The following is a 22,511-nucleotide window of genomic DNA, read 5'->3' on the forward strand; positions in this document are numbered from 1 at the left end:
TATGGACCATTATAAGATGTTTAAATTAATCCTTAACAGTAAGAGATTTGTTCTGAACCAAACATTCTTTTAATTTCAGAGTCATATAATTACATATCTAGAGTTCATAAGAATCTGCTATTAACTTATGTGTTTCAGCTATATAATTATACAATAGAAAAATAGAAAAATTATATAATCTTAAAAACTTGTAACCCAATTTAATTTTGAGCAGAATTTGACTATTCACCAATTTCTGGATAATGATGTTATTTGTCAGTAACAGTCACCTACGAGAAGCCAATATCCAAATCTTGTTGGCTTCAAACCATTGCAAGCAATTTTAATCTTCCAAGATTTAAATTTAAAATGTGCCGCTACACCTTAGTTCACATTTCTCGATAACCCAAACATTTTCCTAATAAAGGAAAAGAATAGGATGAAGAAATGTAACCATAATCTGCCAATGACCCTGCACTGAGGATTTTCAAATTTATGTCACGAGAAAACAAGAGTATATTTTACTCCAACAATGCACTGAAAAATACTATACAAATATTACTCAAATATCTAATTTCCAAAACCATAATGCATCAAATATCTCTGGTACAAAATTTGTATTAAATGATGATACCAATTCAATACACTAGCAAGATCATACCACGAACCAGCATCACTTACAGGTAACAACATCTGCTGCAACAAGAGAGATTAAGTTTACACTACTGAGATATTCATATCACAAAGTAGTATCATTGTGAGGTAACATTCATCATTGGGCTACAAAAAAAGATTTTATTCAGTCACAAATGAAACTCATATGCAACATGTTTTAGAAAGCCCGACATATAAGTATTTTTATTATCACTTGACATATGAATAAAGAATTGTTCTATCTTAGAGACTGTTACAAATAAGTCTAGATAAATCCCAGGACAAAGTTCTTCTGCACATCCCAGTAATCTTTTGCTTCCTTCATCCTCTCTGCTCTATCCACATAAAACCTTTCCTTCCAATATTTTTTGCACCTGTTAGGAGAACACATTATTCAGTTGTTTTTGTTTCCATGGATACTCAAACCATCAACTAGAGTTTTGACGATCAAGGTAGAATTGTCACAAAAATGTAAACAATTACGTAATTTTGACAACAAAATAGGTACTGCAATCCAGCAAAACCATGAGAAGTATAATGTTTTTGAATAATTACTAAAACACACGATATTATTATGTTTTCAATCCTCATACCTTTTCTTTACGAGCAAATTCAATTCTGCCAGATGCACTGAATCTGCATAAACATCACTCTGTAATCACAATAACCAAAATTGCTTAGTGTTTAAATATTCATACCCAAAACTTCTAACATATTAATACATAACATGAAGTCAATTTTCAGAAAATAAGATGATGAAAATTCAATGCTTGTTGTCTACTCAACATTTTACAGTCATCAATCATCTAATGCAATTCATTTACACAGTAGGGATCAGAAATTGGTAAATAATATTGCACCTGTCTACACAAGGGACACCTTGCATGTGATTTTGCATGCTTGACTCCATCAATTAATGGTACAGAAGCAGCATTGCAAGCACAATTGTTGCAGAAAACATGCCCACATCCCAAAGCTACAGGCTCAAATACAATGTCCTGAAACACCATCACTAGGAACTTCAATAAACAAGGCACCCCTAGAGCATAAAAACATAAGAGCCATTTCTTGATCAGGTCTATTGTAGTCAGTTGTCTGAAACAAATAATTGATTAAATTTAAAATGGAATAGCTGATATTTAGACGCCTCTAAATACTACTAAGGTAGAGTGCCCACCTTCTAAAACCTCTACTTCATCAACAGTAACACCAATTATAAACTTGTAGGGCACTGTATACATTAACATCAGTATTTAAAAAACAAGCAAAGAGACGATTAATCTTACCAAACAAACTGAACATGTCAAGCTGAATTCCACTTTAACAATTTCAGATAATGTGCACATAATAATAGGTTCAGTTCCACTGAGATCACATGAGCATTTACAAATTTCTTCACTGAAAGCACCATGCTTTGTATTTTTTGTATTCAGCTGAAAGGCACTCAGTTCAATTAGCCATGGTGACTGCAATAACTCAAGGTGTTTTGCCTGCAGAATTCTCCTGAAGTTCTGCCCATTTTCAGAGCAGTGCACCTGCAATACAAATTCATAAACAAAACTCAAATATCTATATGATCTATAGATGATATTTGACAAATATATTGAAAAAAGCTTGTAATGATCCCTGTTGATCTAACTTACTTTGTCATATTTCTTCAAAATTTTGTGAACAGCAATGGAATTCATTGCAACATAATTAATTAGGTTCTGACCTTCTTGAATCATTGCCAAATAGTCATCACCAAAGCAGTGACTGACACGCCGTAAATATTTGTGAAAAGCTGAGGCAAGATGCATATGCAATAAATGTTGGGCACGTGAACTGAAGCAGTCAGCTATAGCTGATATCTCATTTGAGAGTTCAGAGAAAAAGTTCAGACCACAAACTGCCCACAGACAATATATTCTTAAAATATAACCTTAAAGAGCTCGTCACATACCATCCAGAATACTTGAAGATATCAAACATAATAAAAATATAATTTTATTAAGTTAACAAAGAGAATACACTAACATGCCAAAGACAGAAAATTAGACAATAATGTCCAGGTACAAATTGCAAGCACAACAAACTAGAATTTCCTTCTATGACCTGAAGCAAAAGCAGTAGAGGTCTAATGTCAAGGAAGACCTTAACAAACTATTCCTAGGTGGGGAGCTACCTTGTGCATAACAGAAAATGCTTGACCTGGGGGAAGGCTTAACAAGGTATAAGAACAGTGAAAATTATAAGTAAACAGTTTTCCCACAAGTTTTGTTACTCAAGGTATAAGAAGTCCTTTTTGACAAAAGGAAATATTTGAGGGAATATTACCTTTACTAAATTAAAAGTGCGAGTTGCTGAAGCAGGTATCAGACTGAGTTGGCTATGGTAAAGCTTCAAGAAAGAGAACATTTCATATTACAGAATAAAAAATAGGTTGTCTTCTAATAATCTTCCATGCACAAAAATGTTAAAGAAATTCAAAATGGTTCAGACTGGGTTGGTCGTGGTTAATATTCAATATATATAATTTTTCATATTACAGAAACAAGAATATATGCTTCTGTCTTCTGATAATCTTCCATGCACATAAATGTTCATTAAACTCAAGATGAAGAATCCAATGATGAGTGTTTTGGTTCTCAAAACTAAGAAGCATTGAGGCCTGTTTGTTCATTAGCTTCTGTTTCATATTGTAAGAATAAAGAATTACCATCTACAGGACATGGAGGTGTGTTCTAAGCTAGCTGTCTGTGGGATGCTGGAAACCATTTCCTATAATAGGAAACAATTCTGTATGAGTAGTATCCTCTAGGTTACAGCAGATTTCATCATCTTCAATGTCTCAAATATAAGACAGAAAGTATGAGTAGAACCCACAAAACAAGCATCTTTGTAAACTTCTTGTCTCTTAGATATTGTTTTGAAGCAGCTTGTTTTGAAAAGCAAGACCAATCTTCAGAACATATGGCCCACAAACCAAAAATGTCTCAAAATGGAACACAGTGATACTGACTGGCCCCAAGAAAGCTACAATTCTGATTATTTCTGTAAAACAGCAGGCAAATGCATCACTTTTCCTTCTCCACAAATACTATCTCACAACCAGTACTCTTGCAGTACATATAAATCCTGGAGCATGCTATAAAGTATCTAGGTATCTTTTAAATGGCCCTCCAAGGATATGATCATGTCAGACTACTACAGAAAAGACATTGCCCCAAAATCTGCAGAAGGAAAACTAAACATTCCTCAAGTAGAAATAGTAATACAAGCAAAAGAATTTTGTAAGCTACAGCTCCAAACCATAATGGACCACAGAAATCAGAGTTTTGTGTGACAATCCACCAAGAAACACTGGAAAGAGAGTTTAATGAATACAAATACGAACAAAATATAACTTATCTAGAAAATACTTTCTTACACAGATAAGTACCATTGCTACAGTAAGCGATAGCCCACTCCTACACAAAAGCTTAGAAGTAAATTGCAGATGTCTAGAGTTCACAGTCTCAATATTACCTCACAAGAACTAAAACAATTAACAGATGCATTACTGTGGCAGCATCAAAGGCTGTTCATATCACAAACTTCGAGCTTAAGCTATAAATCTGCTTGCATATCCCACCATTATATATATTAAATTGATGTTTATGAAGTAGTTTCAACTCAACCAACCATATGTTGACAATATTAAAGTGCCAACCTCTAACAAATCAAGCGTCAGTTCTCTAAAATTGTAGTTTGTTTGAAAGAGAGCTCCTTAACATGAAGATCATACATACCCTGTTTGCTTCTCCAAAATAATCCATTTAAAAGACGACTACTACCAACACGAAGGTTATACCACATGCATAAAGGTAGCCTTTCCCTAAATAAGAAGCAGGTGCATGCAATAGGGTGCTCTGTCTACATATCCTCATGACTCTTCCACATCTATAAACCAGCTCAGAACCAAGTTTACCTCTGTCTGATATGCACAAATATTTGCAATGTTCTTCTGAGTTTGACTCCCTAGGTTATCCAAGTTCTGATATTTCAGGTCTCTTTGTAAATTTCTTGTCTCTTAGATATTGCTTTGAAGCAGTTTGTTTGGAAAAGCAATACCAATCTTCAAATATATGGCCCAAAAACAAAAAAAAGTCTCAAAATGGAACACTTATGAAACTGAGTGGCCCCAAGAAATCTGAAATTCTGATTATTTTTGTAAAACATAAGGCAAATGCGATGCAATATCTTGGCATCACTTTTCGATCTCCATCAATACTATCTCACGACCAGCACTCTTGGAGTAAACATAAATCCCAGAGCATGATATAAAGTATCTAAGTATCTTCTAAATGACCCTCCAAGGAAATGATCATGTCAGACTGCTACAGCAAAGACAGAGCCACAAAATCTGCTCAAGGAAAATTAAACATTTCTCAAGTGGAAAATAGTAATACAAGCAAAAGAATTTTGTCAGCTTCGGCTCCAAACCATAAAGGACCACAGAAATTAGAATTCTGTGTGACAATCCACCAAGCAACACGGTAAAGAGAGCTGGATGTATACAGATAGGAACAAATATAATTTATCTAGCAAATACTCTGTTACACAGATAAGTACCCTCACCCCAATAAGCGATATGCTGCTCCTACACAAAAGCTTGAAAGTAAATCATAGATGTCTAGAGTTAACAGTCTCAATATTATGCCTCACAAGCCCTAAAACATATGCATTCCCGTGGCAGCATCAAAGGCTGTTCAAATCTCAAACTTCGAGCTTCAGCTTTAAATCTGGCTGCATGTCCCACCATTATAAATATTAAATTTATGTCTATGCAGTAGTTTCAACTCAAGCGACCTTATGTTGACGATATCAAAGTGCCGACCTCTAACAAATCAAGTCTAAGTTATCGAAATTTGTAGTTTGTTTGAAAGAGAGCTCCTTGACACGAAGATCATACATACCCTGTTTGCTTCTCCAAAATAATCCATTTAAAAGACGACTACCACCAACATGAAGGTTATACCACATGCATAAAGGTAGCCTTTCCCTAAATAAGTAGGTGCATGCAATAGGGTGCTCAATTGGAAAGATAGTCTCCATATCCTCATGACTCTTCCACATCTATAAACCAGCTCAGAACCAAGTTTACCCCTGTCTGGCATGCACAAATATTTGCAATGTTCTTTTGAACTTGCTCCCTAGGTTATCCAAGTTCTGCAATTTCAGATCTCCGTACTAAACATATCACTAGGGATTTCGTGAGGAGACATGAAATGTCGAAATTTAAATAACCTCTGCTGCCAAACCTAGAAGGATATTGTAAATCAATACACCGAGAACAACCCCATTCCGCCATTAGCACTCTCAATCAACTAGCATCACAATTAGTACAGATTGGTTTTCCGGGTTCCCCCAAATCTGACATTATTCAAATAATTTAAGGGCCTATAGCCATGTTTTGCACATGCATTTCTGTGGTTTATGATTTATTTGGAAATTGTGCTCCTTCTCCAATGTCTAATCCAACATCCACTCAGACCCCTGATAATGAGAAGAACAATTCCTTCTCCGTTAAGATCAATGTCCACGAAAACGTGGTGTAAATGGATGCTCTGAGCACCTATCTGATAAAATGTTCATCCATGTGAATCAACTTACAGGTAGCCTCCGACCTTGCAGAGATCTGGTAGCTTGGCAATATTATCTCACCACATAAATAACCTAGGTTCGAACCTTGATGTGCTCACAGTCACATTTAATGTTTATGCTTCTGCAATTCACGCTATTCAACAAATGTAATATCAAGACAGTCATACTATCATTTAACAAATCTTTATTAAAATAATCCAAAAACTGTGAAAAAAAAACTGTACCTCGCCCTGACATCCAAGATTTTATAATAACAATTTCTCTTTATAAATGCGAGAAACAGGGTAAAATTCAATAATAGTCTATCAGTCGTTCCCTCTACTTTTTCTAGCCTTACAATTTGCAACATGCATCTGGCGTACATGCATGCAGATAAATACCAAGCGCCAAAAATGTAAACCAAAGCCAGAATAGCACACAGAGCTCATAACGGCCATACGTCAATAAACAAATAAAACAGATTTTCGAAAAAACCAACAAAACGGGCAAACAAAATCTCAAAACTCCATTTTCAAAAGCCGTGTATAGCAAAACAGAATACCGGGACAGATTTCATTGTCGACATGATCAGGAGCTTCACCGGCATGGCTGCACTTCTTCAGAACATTTTTCAATTCTTCGTACTCAAGATGGCGGCATTTCTGAAGAAAGTGATCATCCTCTGCATCCAAATACTCCGAATAAGCCTCGCCGAACTTCATTCTCACAGAGCAAAGTCTCTTCCCTGAACAAAATCTTTTACATTGAAACTTTATTCAGCCCTATTTAAGGAATGAGATTGTCTAGTAAAACTTCAAAAGCGATTTGAAACTGCAAGCTAGTGTTAAGCGGCAAAAAGTGCGGAAGAAAGAGGAGATGGTCATACCATATGGATCGAGGAAAACAATGGGGGCGGGCTGAAAACTTAAGATTGTGAATGACAGGGAAAGCGTTCAAAGTGTTGTAGTGGACTTCATCCAGGTGTTTTCATGCTATAATTAGACGGCGTGTGTGACAAAGTGGAGTGGGTTGTGTGCGTGAAAAGCAACGTGTTAGTTTAGTTTACTGGAGGATCAATGTTCCCACGTGAGATGGTCTTAAATGGAGTACTGGAAATATTCAATTCTGTGCTGGTTGGCTAGAATTAATGACAACTATTTACATGTTAAAACAAAATATTAATGTTTAATAATATTTGATAAAATAATAAAATCAATAATAATAATAATTAGTAGTATGCTTAGAGTGTGTTGTTGTGGTTCAAACTCTTTATTTTTTTGGTTTGTGAATTATGGAATATTTATATTGGGAATGAGGTCTTTATTTATTGTTATGTGATTTGTAGGTTATTATTTAAAAATAAATATTAATGTTTCATGGAAAAATTCAAAATGATAAGTAAGTGTAAATTGTTTTTAAGGTTTTTATTATAAAATAATAATATTGAATGACAATCATTTAAATCAAATGTGTTATATTTACACAATTCATGTATTTGAATGTTGATGTTGAAAAATAGAAGTTTCAAATTTGTATAGCAATCATTTACATGTTTAAAAATAATATTACTGTTAGATAATATTTTTCAATGATAACTATGTTAAGATAGTTATGGTGTGGTTTAAATCTAATTAGGTTCAGTTTGGTTGCAGGAATTGGCTGAGAATAGGAAAATCTAAATACCTACATTCGTCAATTTGACGTTTGTTTGCAAAACAAAAAAAATGGAATTAGAATTCATTTCTCCTAATTCTACTCCAAAACGAGCATAGCGGTCTTCCTAAAAAAAAGTGGAATAAGAATATATTCATATTCCACTTTTTAATAAACCCAATTTGATGGGTTGTTGGGTCTGTCACTTTGCCACTTAATTTGTAACGCCCTGCCAGGGAACCCAAGAGAAATTAACCTATAATGACACTAAGTTTGCTAAACATTTTTATTAAGATTTAAACAATTCAAGAAATAACAAAGCAGAAGCAATAACTCATGTACATACTTAAGCAATACAATAGCAATTACATCTCTCAATGGTTTCGTAATGTTGAATCACACATAAGTTTTATTAAGATTAAATATAATAAGTAAGCAAAGTCCATGTCATGGAATAACCATATGTATGAAATCACGTGAAAGAATATACAAGTACATAAGATAACACATGGCATAACCAGAATGCATAATCATCCTCTACATAAGTCATAGGGTATGAAATGCTAAAAGAATATACATCATGATAAGATACATCTCATAGGATCTCAAATAACCAACTTACAAAATACCAAAATATGACCATAGAACATAATCATGAGATAAGAAGGATAGAACAATTGCACAAGGTACATCTAGTATTAGCATCCAACTATTAGATCTTAATGGTATAAGAAACACTACCACCTGACCTTGTGGAACCTAAATGGCCCACTCCCATTATGCTAAGGAGATAATCTCAAGTCTCATACAGATAACAATCCAAAAGTCATCACAAAAATTTAGGTCAAGGAATCCTGATAGCAATCTATCTCAAAGGTATTGTGTACATAAGTAACATTTAATCGTAGAGGAAATAAAGACATGTAGGAAACCTAATATGCATGTGGGCAAGTATCATCACATGAGTCAACTCTAAGGTTACCCTAGCAGTCTCTCTAGACTCCAACCCCTTAGTGACTCTATGCATCATCAATATCATTTCTTACAAGCAAGGCATATTGACAAGGCAAGGTCGCAACCAAGCATCCTCTCTACTCCCATCCTAGTTGTACTAGCACTCAAGGAATGGCCAAGGTAATACAATAACTTTTCTTATTTCATTTTGACCTAATTAATGAAATATTATCACTTATTAATACAACTTACAATGGTTTACCTAGGCAGCCTTTGTAGGGCTTCAGTTTCTATTGCAAGCCACTTCCTAGCATATACATAGATAACCTACCCTAAGCTCGTAAAAGTATATATCATGAAATCACAATAATCACATCGGTCTTATACAAGCAACTAGGAAACACAAATAGATAGCTGATCAACCTAAAAGGTTATATCACAAAAAATCACAACAGATGAGTTTACATAACTAAATTGGTTCACACCACAGAAACACACAAATACATCACAATGGTTGGAAATGAAACAATCATGACAATACAACATCACATAACATCCTAAAAATAACCTTCCCAAGCTTTTGGTAAACATTCCTATTTGGCCAAAATACTAGTTTCCCCAAAACCCAATGTAAGATAAACATAACATCTCAATAGACAACTACAACAAAGTAGTAGTCATGTAATCATTTTAGTCTTCGATAAAATCTTATAAAGATTGATTTGCATCAAGTTCAAGTTTTCATTTCATAATAGTTTCGCAGTTGGATAAAGGTTTCAAGTTTAGATTGATAAAAAAAAAAACTTAAGTTTCATGTCAAGATATCTGAAGCATCTATGCCTTCCAAATAAACTACACATTTATCACAGTCCAATGCTAATCCACATGGAAAATTATTTTATCTAAACTTCACCTACAATTTCCATTTAATAATATTGAAATCTGGTCTTTAGTAATTAATAATAATAAAAATCACATTTTAAAATATTAAATTAAGATTAAATTTAATATGATTATATTATATTGAACTTAATAAATAAATAAAAATTGGCCTGTTAATGGGCTTGCAAGGGTTTATCATAAACAAAGTAGGGAAAAGTGTAGATGGCAACAACCAAAGGAATGATGGATCAAAATAAATTTTGATGGGGCTGCTTGAGGTAACATAGGTATATTTGGTTCTGGATGTGTAGCAAGAGACCACAAAGGAAACTCTTTAGCATTTGCAACAAAATGATTAAGGGATGGCACAAATAATGTGGCAGAATGTGAATCTACCAAGGAGGCTTTAGTTTTAGGAGTTAAACTGGTTATTCGACAAGTGCATCTGGAAGGAGATTCAAATACTATTATGCAATATCCCTCTCTAATATGATGACTTAACACACAATAGTTGATATATGTAGTTGAGTAATCAATTAAAGAATAATTTTTTTATTAGATATCTCAGTTATCTATAATAAATTATTTAATAAATAAATATTGATGCTTCATATGTTGATTAAATATCAATATAGATTGATTAGTATTTGGTAGACTAAATAAAATAAAAAATAAGTATAATATTAAATATATACTATTTACTAACTATCTCCTAAATAAACATAATACAAACATATTGAATCGAACAATACATTTCTCTACTTCTCGATTATAATCAACATCCTTACTTATGACAAGCATTTGATGAAGTAATTAATCAAAATTGTATTAGAATGATTGATCATTTATGAATAATACATATTAAATAATTAATTAAATAACTAAATATAAATAAGATTAATAACTAGTATTAATGACCAATTTGTATCTATTAAATCAAATCTTTAATATATACGAGAACATTTTAACTAATAAATTTAAAGGGGACAATACCCCAAATAAGCCGACGATGAATCACTTAAATAGTCATGCCCTTATAAACCATCACATGTGATCCAGTGATATATAAGGACAGAGGAATATGTCAAGTAGGGAAAAACAATAAGACATTATAACATGGAATCATGCAAAGCAAAGAAAGGATGAAAGTAAACACTGACGAGTATTGTTCATTGGCCACGTGGAATTACATGCTGACAAGTCATAGAAGGTAGAACCCGCATACCTGTAAAAATTCAAATATGGACCAGATCAATCATCAGGAAGGAGCGAAGGAGGAAAGGACACTTGGACCACATCTCCACATGGACACATGGCCAAACAAGGGATAGTCGCATCACTGTGAGACCGTGATCGCATCACATCGTGGCTGTTGACCATGTGCAGAGGTAGAAATGGGAGGTTGCGGGAGTATTACTGTCGACGTCTTACCCATGTTGAAGGGTAACCATCGAGCAAAGGTGATGTATGATCGTTGAAATATAATTAAAGGTCATAGAATTATGATTGTTAGCTAAGATATAGATTTTGAATTAAAGTGTAAATTATTCTTTATATTAAGGTATAAATATTATTGAGAGTATACATGTAAGCTATAACTAGAAAATATGAATAGAAGAAAAGATTAATTAATTTATTGTGAATGTATTACTTATATGTTTGTGTTAATCTATGGGGTTAGAACCATGGATACTAATTGAACTCGTAGCATGGAGGATGAGAGATATTTAAGATCTCCATTTTTGCCATGGCCGAGTGTGAGAAATAAAAGATTTGGGTGTTAATCTATGAACACCATTTAATACTCGAAAGCATGGAGGATGAGAGATATTTAAGATCTCCATTTCTGCCATAGCTGAGTGTGATAAATAAAGACTTGGGTGTTAGTCTATGAACACCATTTGATACTCATAGCATGGAGGATGAGAGATATTTAAGATCTCCATTTCTACCATGGCCGAGTGTCGATATCGTAGCATAGAGCATACGAGATATTTTAAGGTCTCCACAGCTACTATGGCTGATAATCAACATCCAAAATATTCTGAAGTTGTTAACATATGCATATGTGAGTATTCTTGGATAGAGAATGCTCGTCCAAGAAGAATCTTAAGGGGTGCGCTCCCAGGATGACGACGAAATAGATATGAGTTATGAAGCCCGATCTGGAGACGGCCTTAAGATTGGGAATTAACTAAGAGGGTAGAATAATAGTTAGTTTTATTATTATTATGATTCTAACATTTATTTTTGTAGGTATTACTTGTCCCTAACTAACCGTATTAGTGGGGACATTACATATTATTAATGGAATAAAGAAAGGGAAGATGGAATCTTGGCATCTTGGTAAGCAGATAAGTTAGATAAAGCACATGCTAACAGAGTTTGAGGACTTCAGGATATCCCACATTTTCAGGGAGGCAAATAAGGTGGAAGATAAGTAGGCCAATTTGGGAGTGGATGCTTCTTTTGGGAACAAGAATGAAAATTTTGAAGACTTTAGGCTTCTCAATTTGGAATAAGAATGAAGGGTGATGAAGTGGCTTTTATGAGTATTTAATCCTCCCTAAAGTGGGCGTACCTCTCAATTATGAATTTGATCTACTGGTATGATAGATACTCATGAAGAAGCAATTTGTCACACGTGATAGAGGATTTGGTATTATTTACCATCATCTCTTGAAGTGTGGGCTTCTAGATCTTTCAAAGGCATGATTTTAAGAAGGGGGGGAGTGTCTTCATCAGGAAACTCTATAGTGAAATCAAAGATGGAGGCCAATTTTTCTTTGGAATCAGATAATCATACCTAGGCATATGAAGGGCAGATCACAACAAGGTGTTTGAAGAACATCTTTCTATTCAATGACCAGAGATTTATGGTTGGCATCTAAGAGATGTTTGGGCCAGAATATATGGATACCTACTGGAGGAGAAGGTCCAATTTGGACATAGCATCTCTCTTTGTGGCTCTGGCTCTATTAGTTGGCAAGACAAAGGAAGAAGTTTGCAAGGTTGTGGTAGCTTGCATGGACTTGCAATGGCTGCTGGAGATAGATGATGATATTGATAGATTTGTTCTGGGTATCAATTTGGAAATGTAGCAGGAACCATGGAGGCTACTTGGGGGAGGTGATTCCTTGATTCAACCTTTGGTCATTTGGTCTTTTGCATCTCCACAAGGGGTGCATTTACCAAAAGTTGTGGAAGAATGGAGGAAGGTGGTCAATTTCTTGGAGGAGATGATCTAGGTCACGAACGATGAGAGGAGGGGTTTTATGAAGATGACTTCTTGGAAGAGTGTGAGGATGCCTGGGGAACTGCTGAGATATCAGGTGGCTAGGGAAGGATGGGGAGCTTCAAGGGAGACCATGACGACAAGAGCTTGGATCAATGTGTTATTGGTAACGAAGGTGGGCACAAGTGAAATGGGTAGGAAGCACCCTCAAGGATCAGGGAGCATTAGCATGCCATGGTCAGTGGAATACAATAGAGCTATCCCAAATTTTACAAAGGAGAAGGTTAAAAAAAGGTTAAAGGATTGAGCATTTGAAGGTTTTTTTGAATTTTATTTTGTTTGATTGCTTATGCCCCCCATGGTATTCAAATACTACTTTGTTTTTGGGTCAAGTGTTGTTGATGGGTGTTAATGCTCTTTATAAGTATTGACTTTAAATAGCAATAGGAGAGGGAATTTAGGAGGACTTTTGTGATAATCACCACTTTATACAAAGGCATACTTATGTAAGCACTATCTTTATTTTAATCAATAAAAAAAACTTGTTACCTATAAAAAAAAAACTAAACTAACATAAAATACAATTTAATAGAATACATAATAAACATTTTTTTAAAGAAGAAAAAAGCTCTTTAAAAATTGTTTTAATAAATAACCCCTAAAGGGGATACTGCTATGACAACCTTGCTAACTGTAGCAATAGCGTATTGCCTTATGATAATCTCTGCTACCACAATAGCAAGTCTATTGTGCAGCTTACTTCAGCAACCACATGGGGTTTGTTGGGGATTGGGGAGGTGGTGTCGCCCCCCCTCCCTTCAAATTATATTTTTAAAAATTTATGTTTTTCAAATAAAATATTTTTCCAAAATGATACATTTTATAAAATTACCACAGTAATATTTTATTACCATGGTAATTTTATATATATATATATATATATATATATATATATATATATATATATATATATATATATATATAATATCTTTCTCAACATAATTTTGATAAGGAAAATATGCTCAATCCATTGAATTAATTAAATAATAATCTTTTATTGAGTCAAAACCCTACCCATGAATCCATTTCTTAAAATTTTAAATTTTTGATTAAGGGTTTTAAATTTATTTTCATAGATGTTTCTATTATCAATCAGGATGGCGCCTATAGCAAGATGCAAAATTTAGCCATCTTCTTGAAACATGGAGACTCTCTCGGGTGATGGCTTGTCCTAAAATGAGAGATGAATCTTTAGAAGCTAGGTCAGTTCCTAAATAGTGATTACCTAATCCTAAATTGTATGTGAGATAAGGGTTGAGAAGTGAATGGGAAATAATGAATACTAACCTAAATGAGGTGATGCACTGATGGTTTTGAATGTAACTTTAATCAAATCAATGCAAATTATGCAAGACACAATTGATTCACAATACTCAGACAAACATGCAACCACAAAAGTGTTTCTATGCAAGGACCAAGATCTTCTGCTTTGAGAGGAAAACCTAGGTTTTACCAATTTATTGCAAAAAGAACAATGATCACAAACAAAGACCTATAATCACAAGTATCAAGATTCAAATATGCAATAAGGAATGTAACTTAAATGAAGGTGAACACAACATGAAAGTAAAAAAATTCACAATATTGCATGAAAATCAATGAGAAGGAACTGTTGAATCTCCATAACCAATGCTGAAAAAATCTCTGCTACAAATTTGCTCTTATAATCAACTCAAAATCTGCAACGTGCAAAAATCTGAATCCGAAAGAAGATCCCTCATAATGAGGTGAATGTACAATATATAAAACTCTTAACCCTAATTTAGATTCCAAATCATGCCTAGGAAAAATCAGTCAAAAATGATAAAAACTATGAAGAAGCCTCTAAAAACTGCTCTCAACCACCTGCCCAACTAATAGATAACTGGAAAACTACCTCTAGCTCCTCAAAATCATGCACAAAAACCAAACTCAGATCCCTCAAATAACCCAAAAAAAATAGCATCTAAAACTCCTCATAATTATGCAAAATATGCATAAAATAGGCTCTCATCATGAATTGCATGCAAAATTGCCCTTAACTCCTCCATAAATCACCAAAATAGCACTAAAGTACCCCATCACTGCATGAGAAGATCAACCTATTCTTAGTCTCCAAAAATGGCTCCATACTCAACTCTTCATACTGCATGTAGCGTTTAGTTATCTCAAATAGTCCATCTTTGCTAAAAATAGAACCTGTCTTTGCATGAACATCTCCTTGGAGTTCAAAAAGTATTTGCTAAAAAGCTCTCCTTGCATTTAGGCATTTAACTCCTCTTAATTCCCTTTATTTAATTAATAAAATCAATGGTTTTATAGTTGCAACCACTTGATAAATTAATTTTACAATCAAAACTTCTTTTTATTATATTTATTAATATTAACGTGTTTATTATTATATTTTATCAATTTTCTACACGTTAGTATTAATAAGTATAATAAAGGGAATATATATATATATATATATATATATATATATATATATATTTGTAAGTATTGTATATATTAAATGATTAATTATAAAACTCAGTTATATATATAATATTTATAAAATATATTTGTTTATTTAAGTTATATATACATTTTATAATATTGGCATTTATAATGTTTAATGCATATATAACTTAAATTGTTTTATTTTTAGTTAGTTTAGTTTTATGAACAAAGGAGTTTTCAAAATAAATAAACTCAACCCTATTGCATGGACCCGAAGGCAAGAAAGTTAAAAGGAAAAAGGGCAGATTTAGTTTTAGTTTTTTATGTCATTTGGCTTTGGCGTTCACGCATGAAGGGAATGAGGGTTTGTGAAACCCTAGCCTTCATGTAGAAATTTGTTGTGATTTTGTTTTTTGCTGGTCTTGGACACCATGCTTTGAGTTCAGGTTTAATTTTCCATGCAATTCTGCTTGTTGTTCTGAATTTAAATGGATCTTTGGTAGCGAATATGGTTGCCTCTCATCAGTTATTCATGCTGGGTTGTTTCTCTTTGTTATGAGATGCCATATTTCTACTAGACGACATGCCATTTTGCTAGTTGTATGGAAAAACTCTGCTATACTTCTTGGCGTGACTTTATTGCTGTATTGTGGGGCGACTTTTTCTTTTCTTGGGCTATGGATCTTCAATGGCTTGAGCTTGCCACTTTTGCTAGTTTATGTAGTCGTGGATGCCTTTCTTTCATGGTTAAGTATGAACATTGTACTCTTTGGGTTTAGGGCTCTTAGATGCCATATCTATTATACATACGAGTTCCATTTTTTGTTGTTGATCACATCAGAGTTCTCTCTCTATCTTGCCATGAATTTGTTGATTTAAAGTCCATGCTTCTCGACTGGGGTTTCTTTGTGCTGTCAAATTCATGAGAGCTTCCTTCATTTGGTTAGAGTCTTGGATGCCGTCACACTAGTTTAGATTTATGAGTTTTGTCTTTGCTTATATTATGGTTTCCAAATACTGTATCACTGTTGTTGTAACTCATAAATCTTGTATTTACTATTGATTTTTCATGCCATGTCTCATGTTGTATAATATATCTTGATGGTTGTAGATATGATGACTACTGTAACACTTCCATTTTATGATTATTTCTTTGCTGAAAGTTAAGAGAATACATTATGGGAAAGAGATGAGGCATTTTGTTGTAGCGTATAATGCACAAACCTTTCCTTTTAAATCTCTTTCTTGATTTGGGTTTACCGATATACATGACCATAAACTTGTTGCTATATCTTATATCTTTGTATTTCACCATTATTCTTCTCTTAGCACCTATTGTTGCAAGTCTTCATTATTACTTGCAGGATCTTTAGCTGAAGCTCTTTCCTCACACGGAGGACCTCATAAAGCACTTTAACCCAACACTTAAACCTTCATTTTTTAGAAAGCCTACATCTCGGCTATTTGAACAAAGTTATCAAATGAACCTGGAAAATGCTTGAATGTAGTATGCAAGTTTTGAATTTGAGATTCTTTATTTTTCCTTGAATGCTTTACAACAGTTGTATCCTCTATTTGATGATTCCCTCTCATGCTTTAGTATTGGAATTCTACAAAATTGTGAATTTTGATTGAATTTATGAAATCCTTTGCTACACCATCTGTTGATCCATCATTTCAGCATAATGTTGCTTCATATTGGTTATGGATAAAAAACATGTAACTTCTATTTTTGTTTATTCATAATAAGCTAAGTTCACATTTCATGTCTACTTGATGCTAGTTGGAACCTTTTCCTAATTGAAGGTAATACTTGTATTGAATGAAGTCCATAACCCCACAACCATAGCTTTATTCTAGAGATTTTTGTTTGTTGTTGTATATGTGATTATATGTTATGTTGGTGAAATCATGAGATTTCTGGTTATGCTTTGACCATTTTGCTACCAAATATTATGTTGAAAATATTCTTGTTGTTTTAACATAAAATTTGTAGTTTATTTCCTTATATTGTATCTCATTCACCTATATGCTCATATGCTGAATATCTAATTTTTTAATGACAACAAATAATTTTTTTCTATTTGTGTTATAGCTTGCATTACACTTATCCCTGACTGCATACTTGTAAAGATCTAATTCCTTTAGCTTGTAGACTCAGAATTCTATATGCCCTCCATGATTTGACTGAAAGGTTTCATACCTATAACACATGTACGTCCCTTTAATAATCTCCTCATGTCTTCAATCTCCTACTATGGTTCAACTAGAAGGTCCCATACTTCTAATTTACATATGCCCCCTCAATAGTCTCCCCATGTCTTTAGTCTTTGCCTCTACATGATTCAGTTGAAAGGCTTCAAGTGTGTAATTTATGTAAGATCCTTCGAAAACCTCAAAAGTCATACCTATATCTGCACATGGAACAAACTCATTAGCATAAACATGGTTTATTTTTTAGATTTCTCTCTAGCCTTCTTGTCTTTTCATATAGTTATCTAAATAACCATATTGTAGGAATAGTAGAGTATAGATGATTAGAAAGATCTCCATTGCTCAGTTCATATGAGCTGACCCTTCTCTTCTTTAATTTTTGCAGGTTTATTCCCAAATGGAGATGTGAGCTCAACCCTTCAACATTTAGCACAACAAATCTTCCGTTCAGGCAATGGATGCCTTTCCTCTTATCTTTTTTCAATACTTTTCTATTTATACAATGTGTTTATTCAGATATTATGTTAGGAGCTGAGGATGCTTGTGGTATTTGAATGCATTGTATTTAAGTATTGTGTAAAACTTGAACACTTTGTACCTTATCAAAATAGTTTTGAGTATTTTAATAAAAATGTACTATTTGGTACTTGTATTCTGAATAAAAGTGATCAATTTTCTTGTTTACTAATTCGTGTACTTTACTTTTTGCATTCTTTTCATTCTGTAATATGTATTCTCAACAACTAAAACACACTTAGTTTAGCATATAATAGAGCAATTTAGGAGGCATGTTAAATTGGTAACATTTTTGGCGACCTCTCAGGGTTGTCTGCCTGCTAAATAGTAATAGACCAGCTACCTTGTAAATCCATTGGGTATAGAGTCATCTTTAGCGTTTAGAAAACTAAACCTTCTCAAAACTAGAAAAATACCAAACTGAAAAACATTGCTGAAATAAACACACCTCACCACACCAAACTAAAAACTGAAAGCAAATCTGTTAGTTGCCATAGGATCCTGTAGTTGTTCATTTTGATAACTAGGATGGAACTGTATCACAACAAAGAGATAAATATGGTTTCTTTTATTATCTCTTTTCTGTGGCAAAACAATTATATCGTGGTTGTGAGGACTAATAGCTATTGGTTGTTATGACACCTTGCAAATTTGGCTAAAATTTTATTGAAAACAACTACAAAACTTCAACTGCTAAGCTTGAATCTGTACCTTGCATCATGACAACAATGTGGTGTGTCATTTATGATTGTACTAGGGTGGTATGCCAACTGTTTTGGAGTGACCATACCTCCTATTTTTCAATATTTTCATGTTTTATATAGCGGTATATCAGTATAGTATGATGGTGGATAATACATCATCTTACTATTCTGCAGCAAGATACTTATTCAAGTCAACCATAATTCAAAATCATAATTTATACTTGTTGTTTTTCTAAAAATATTTCAAAAGAATTTGTACCAGCAATATGCTTGAATGTTCTCTAATTTCCTTATAGTTGAATGGCTGAAAACTACACCATGTCATCATGAACCTATTATGAACCCATGGGGTATGTATGATTCAGGGCAATGGAATTCATTCCATGCTTTGTATGATATGTACCTCATGTGTTAATGGTAGATTGATAATGATTTGTTGTAGTTTCTAGTTTTATTACTAACAACTAACAACTAACATGCTAAAAACTTAAATATGGATGTGTTGAAGCAACACTTATTGAAATCTAAAAACTAAATCACACCTAACCTACCCTAAGCTAATCAATCATCAAGATCCTCAAATACATCCATTTACTGAGTGATTGAAATAGCTTCCTTTTCTAACCAATAGAGGGTAGATTTCATGCATCCATACAACTAAAATGATATAGTGTGTGAGTGAAACTATTAACTATACTTGAAGCATATCCTAAAAGTAATAAGCTAGTTCACCTACCTCTTGAATCTGATCAAAATTAACACATGTTTGAGATGCATATGTAGGTGGGAGCTTCTCTTTAATATCTGAAGCTTCATGTTTCAGATCCATCCTAGCACAATGTCTAATAGGGTAGCCCTTTGTGATGATAAATTCTAGCTTACTCTTTCTGATTTTAACCTTTTCAACCTTCCTTTCAACCATAACATCAAATTGATTTGGAATATTAAATTCAAGAGAATCAAGAGGCAAGGGTATCATTTCATATACCTGATATTGCTAATCGAAAATTACCTCCTCCAATGGTATCATATCATTATCAAGGAAAGAACAAAAATCTTCAATAATGCTTTCTTGGTCCTAATAAAAAATCATACCTTTGATATCAACAATTTTCTGATTGACCTATTCCTCATACACCAAAACTGTGTTTGTTCCTACTTCTTGGCATCTCTCTTGAACATTGTCTTCATGTTTATCCCTTTGAACTAGTAATAAATCAACTTTATTACTGCATTCTTGTTGATTAAAGATTGATAAATCTACTTGTTCCAACATATTTTTATTATTACCAATAATAGATAAAGAGACTACAACCAATGCATCAACTTGAACTTGAATGTCCCTAGCAGTTTCCTCAATAATAACTATCTATACTTGATTTGCCTTATCTATTGATACACAAGGAATGTCTAATTCTGTACTAAATACTTCCATTTCATCCCAAATAGCAGCCTCTGTATCATCATTTTCAACCTCAAAAAAGATAGGATTGTTACATACTTTAGTAGAACTATCTTGAATGACCAAAATAGTTAAATCATCTTCCTCTTCTTGTTGTCCTGAAGTCAATGTATATATTTTTTGATCTTCCTCTTGTTCAGCATGAATCTCATCTTCTTCCTCACTTACAAAACTAGGGAGCTCATTAAACAAATCAAGTGGACCTTGGAAACTATCAACTTTTTTTATATGAGAAACTTCTTGTGGTGGATCTAATTTTTCAATTTTAACTTGTTGTTTAGGAAGAAAATCATTAAAACTTGAAAAATCAAACTTACAAATCACCTTAACATGCTGAATTGGAACATTCGAAATTGATTGAGCTTCAGGAATGAGTTTTTTATATGACAATATCTACTAAAGTACATGTTCTTCCTTTTCTTGTTTGATGAAGCATGGGCAATTTGAATTTTGAATTTGAGTATCTTTTAAGTTTTCATATGAGGTTTCCAACCTTCTGATTATAATCTTTTGATCTTGTAGCTCCTTGTCATGAAATTCTTCATGTGCTCTCAATTTCCTTTGAAAACCTTCTTCATACTTTTGACATCGTACCTCATACTGTTGTTCTTTTTCAAGAAGAAGTTATTCATAGTGTCTTCTTTCTTTAGCCAACTAATTTCCAAAACTTTTATGCATTTCTTCAACTTCCTACTCATGAATGTGGGCTTGATGAGGTAACTCATCCATATGTGCTTGAAAGTCCTGCTGCCTCTTAAGCTCATTTATTTGATTGTTAAAATCTTGCAACATATCTTTTAATTTGTCATGTCATTTTATAGTCTCTTTAAATTCTAGGATTTCACATTGAATCTCAGAATCTTGAGTCTGATAACAACTTTGAGCATTTGGATAAACTGTTGTTGGAGTAAAATTAGCATTCTGAATATGTGTATATGACTAATAAGGATCTTGATATACATTTTTATCATAATATGAAGATGGGTACACTGACCTACCATAATAATTTGACATATTTGCTCATATAGTAAGCCAGAAATTTGAATATAAAATTGTAATGAACATACCAACAACTAATCCTATGAAACCAAGTGAATTCTTCCTTTGCCGAGTCGCCAGGTGTGTGTAAATTCTACCTCCAAAGGCTTTAATACTGATCTTCACACCAAAAACCAGTAAATTTTTGTGACTCAAATGAACTAAGAATTAGTTCATGTCCTACTGGGTGTGCCAAAAATTGTTGTCAATCTACTCATATAGTAAGCCAAAAATTTGAATATAAAATTGTAATGAAAATGCCAGCAACTGATCCTATGAAACCAAGTGAATTCTTCCTTTGCTGAGTCACAAGGTGTGTGTAAATTCTACTTCCAAAGGATGTAATACTGATCTTCACACCAAAAACCAATAAATTTATGTGACTCAAATGAACTAAGAATCAGTTCGTGTCCCATAGGGCGTGCCAAAAACTATTGTCAATTAGGATTGTGCCTATAACAAGATGCATAATCTAGCCATCCTATTGAAACATGGAAACTCTCTCAAATGATAGGTTGTCCTAAAATAAGAGATCAATCTCCAAAAGCTAGGCTGATTCCTAAACAATGATCACCTAATCCTAAATTATATGTGAGATAAGGATTGAGAAGTGAATGACAAATAATGAATACCAACCTAAATGAGGTGATGCACTGATGGTTTTGAATGTAACTTTAATCAAATCAACACAAATTATGAAAGACACAATTGATTCACAATACTAAAACAAACATGCAACCACAAAAGTGTTTCTATGCAAGGACTAGGATCTTTTTCTTTGATAGGAAAACCTAGGTTTTGCCAATTTTTTGTAAAAAGAACAATGATCACAAACAAAGACCTATAATCACAAGTATCAAAATTCAAATTTGCAATAAGGAATGTAACTTAAATAAAGGCAAACACAACATGAAAGTAAATTTTTTTACAATATTGCAAGAGAATCAATACCGCTGAATCTCCATAACCAATGCTGAAAAAATCTCTGCTACAAATTTGTTCTTACAATCAACTCAAAATCTACAATGTGCAAAAATATAAATATGAAAGAAGATACCTCATAATGAGGTGAATGTACAATATATAGAACTCATTACCCTAATTCAGATTCCAAAATCATGCCTAGGAAAAATCAGTC

The 22,511-nt window shown here is 33.3% G+C and overlaps 1 protein-coding gene across 5 annotated transcripts; it reads right to left on the bottom strand.

Moving 5' to 3' along the window:
• Nucleotides 1-568: 568 nt before the first annotated feature.
• LOC149553336 (putative E3 ubiquitin-protein ligase BAH1-like) lies at nucleotides 569-7,286 on the bottom strand. 5 transcript variants are annotated; one of them, XM_089788806.1, is made up of 7 exons: nucleotides 7,124-7,286; nucleotides 6,800-6,993; nucleotides 2,277-2,476; nucleotides 1,920-2,168; nucleotides 1,494-1,631; nucleotides 1,227-1,285; nucleotides 569-1,007 (listed from the first exon to the last, which is right to left on the bottom strand). In XM_089788806.1, exons 2-7 carry the CDS (start codon nucleotides 6,957-6,959, stop codon nucleotides 899-901), a joined length of 915 nt encoding a protein of 304 aa, XP_089644932.1. In that variant the 5' UTR covers nucleotides 6,960-6,993; nucleotides 7,124-7,286; the 3' UTR covers nucleotides 569-898. The 5 variants fall into 5 exon arrangements, with proteins under 5 accessions (XP_089644932.1, XP_089644933.1, XP_089644931.1 ...); XM_089788807.1 differs by having other exon boundaries at nucleotides 2,277-2,416; nucleotides 7,124-7,284; XM_089788805.1 differs by having other exon boundaries at nucleotides 2,277-2,521; nucleotides 6,800-6,982; nucleotides 7,124-7,283.
• Nucleotides 7,287-22,511: the final 15,225 nt, after the last annotated feature.

Source organism: Cupressus sempervirens, chromosome 6 (assembly GCF_028749045.1).
Source record: "Cupressus sempervirens isolate cs-2001-9-10 chromosome 6, ASM2874904v1, whole genome shotgun sequence".
Taxonomy (NCBI): Eukaryota; Viridiplantae; Streptophyta; class Pinopsida; order Cupressales; family Cupressaceae; genus Cupressus; species Cupressus sempervirens.

What these genes read in the sequence shown, in the direction of transcription:
- LOC149553336 (XM_089788805.1), bottom strand. Translation starts at nt 6,959, where the DNA reads ATGAAGTTCGGCGAGGCTTATTCGGAGTATTTGGATGCAGAGGATGAT. An exon ending in TTTTGAAGAAATATGACAAA is followed by an intron (nt 2,169 to 2,276) that starts GTAAGTTAGATC and finishes TTTGTATTGCAG; the next exon opens with GTGCACTGCTCTGAAAATGG. An exon ending in GGTGTCCCTTGTGTAGACAG is followed by an intron (nt 1,286 to 1,493) that starts GTGCAATATTAT and finishes TTGTGATTACAG; the next exon opens with AGTGATGTTTATGCAGATTC.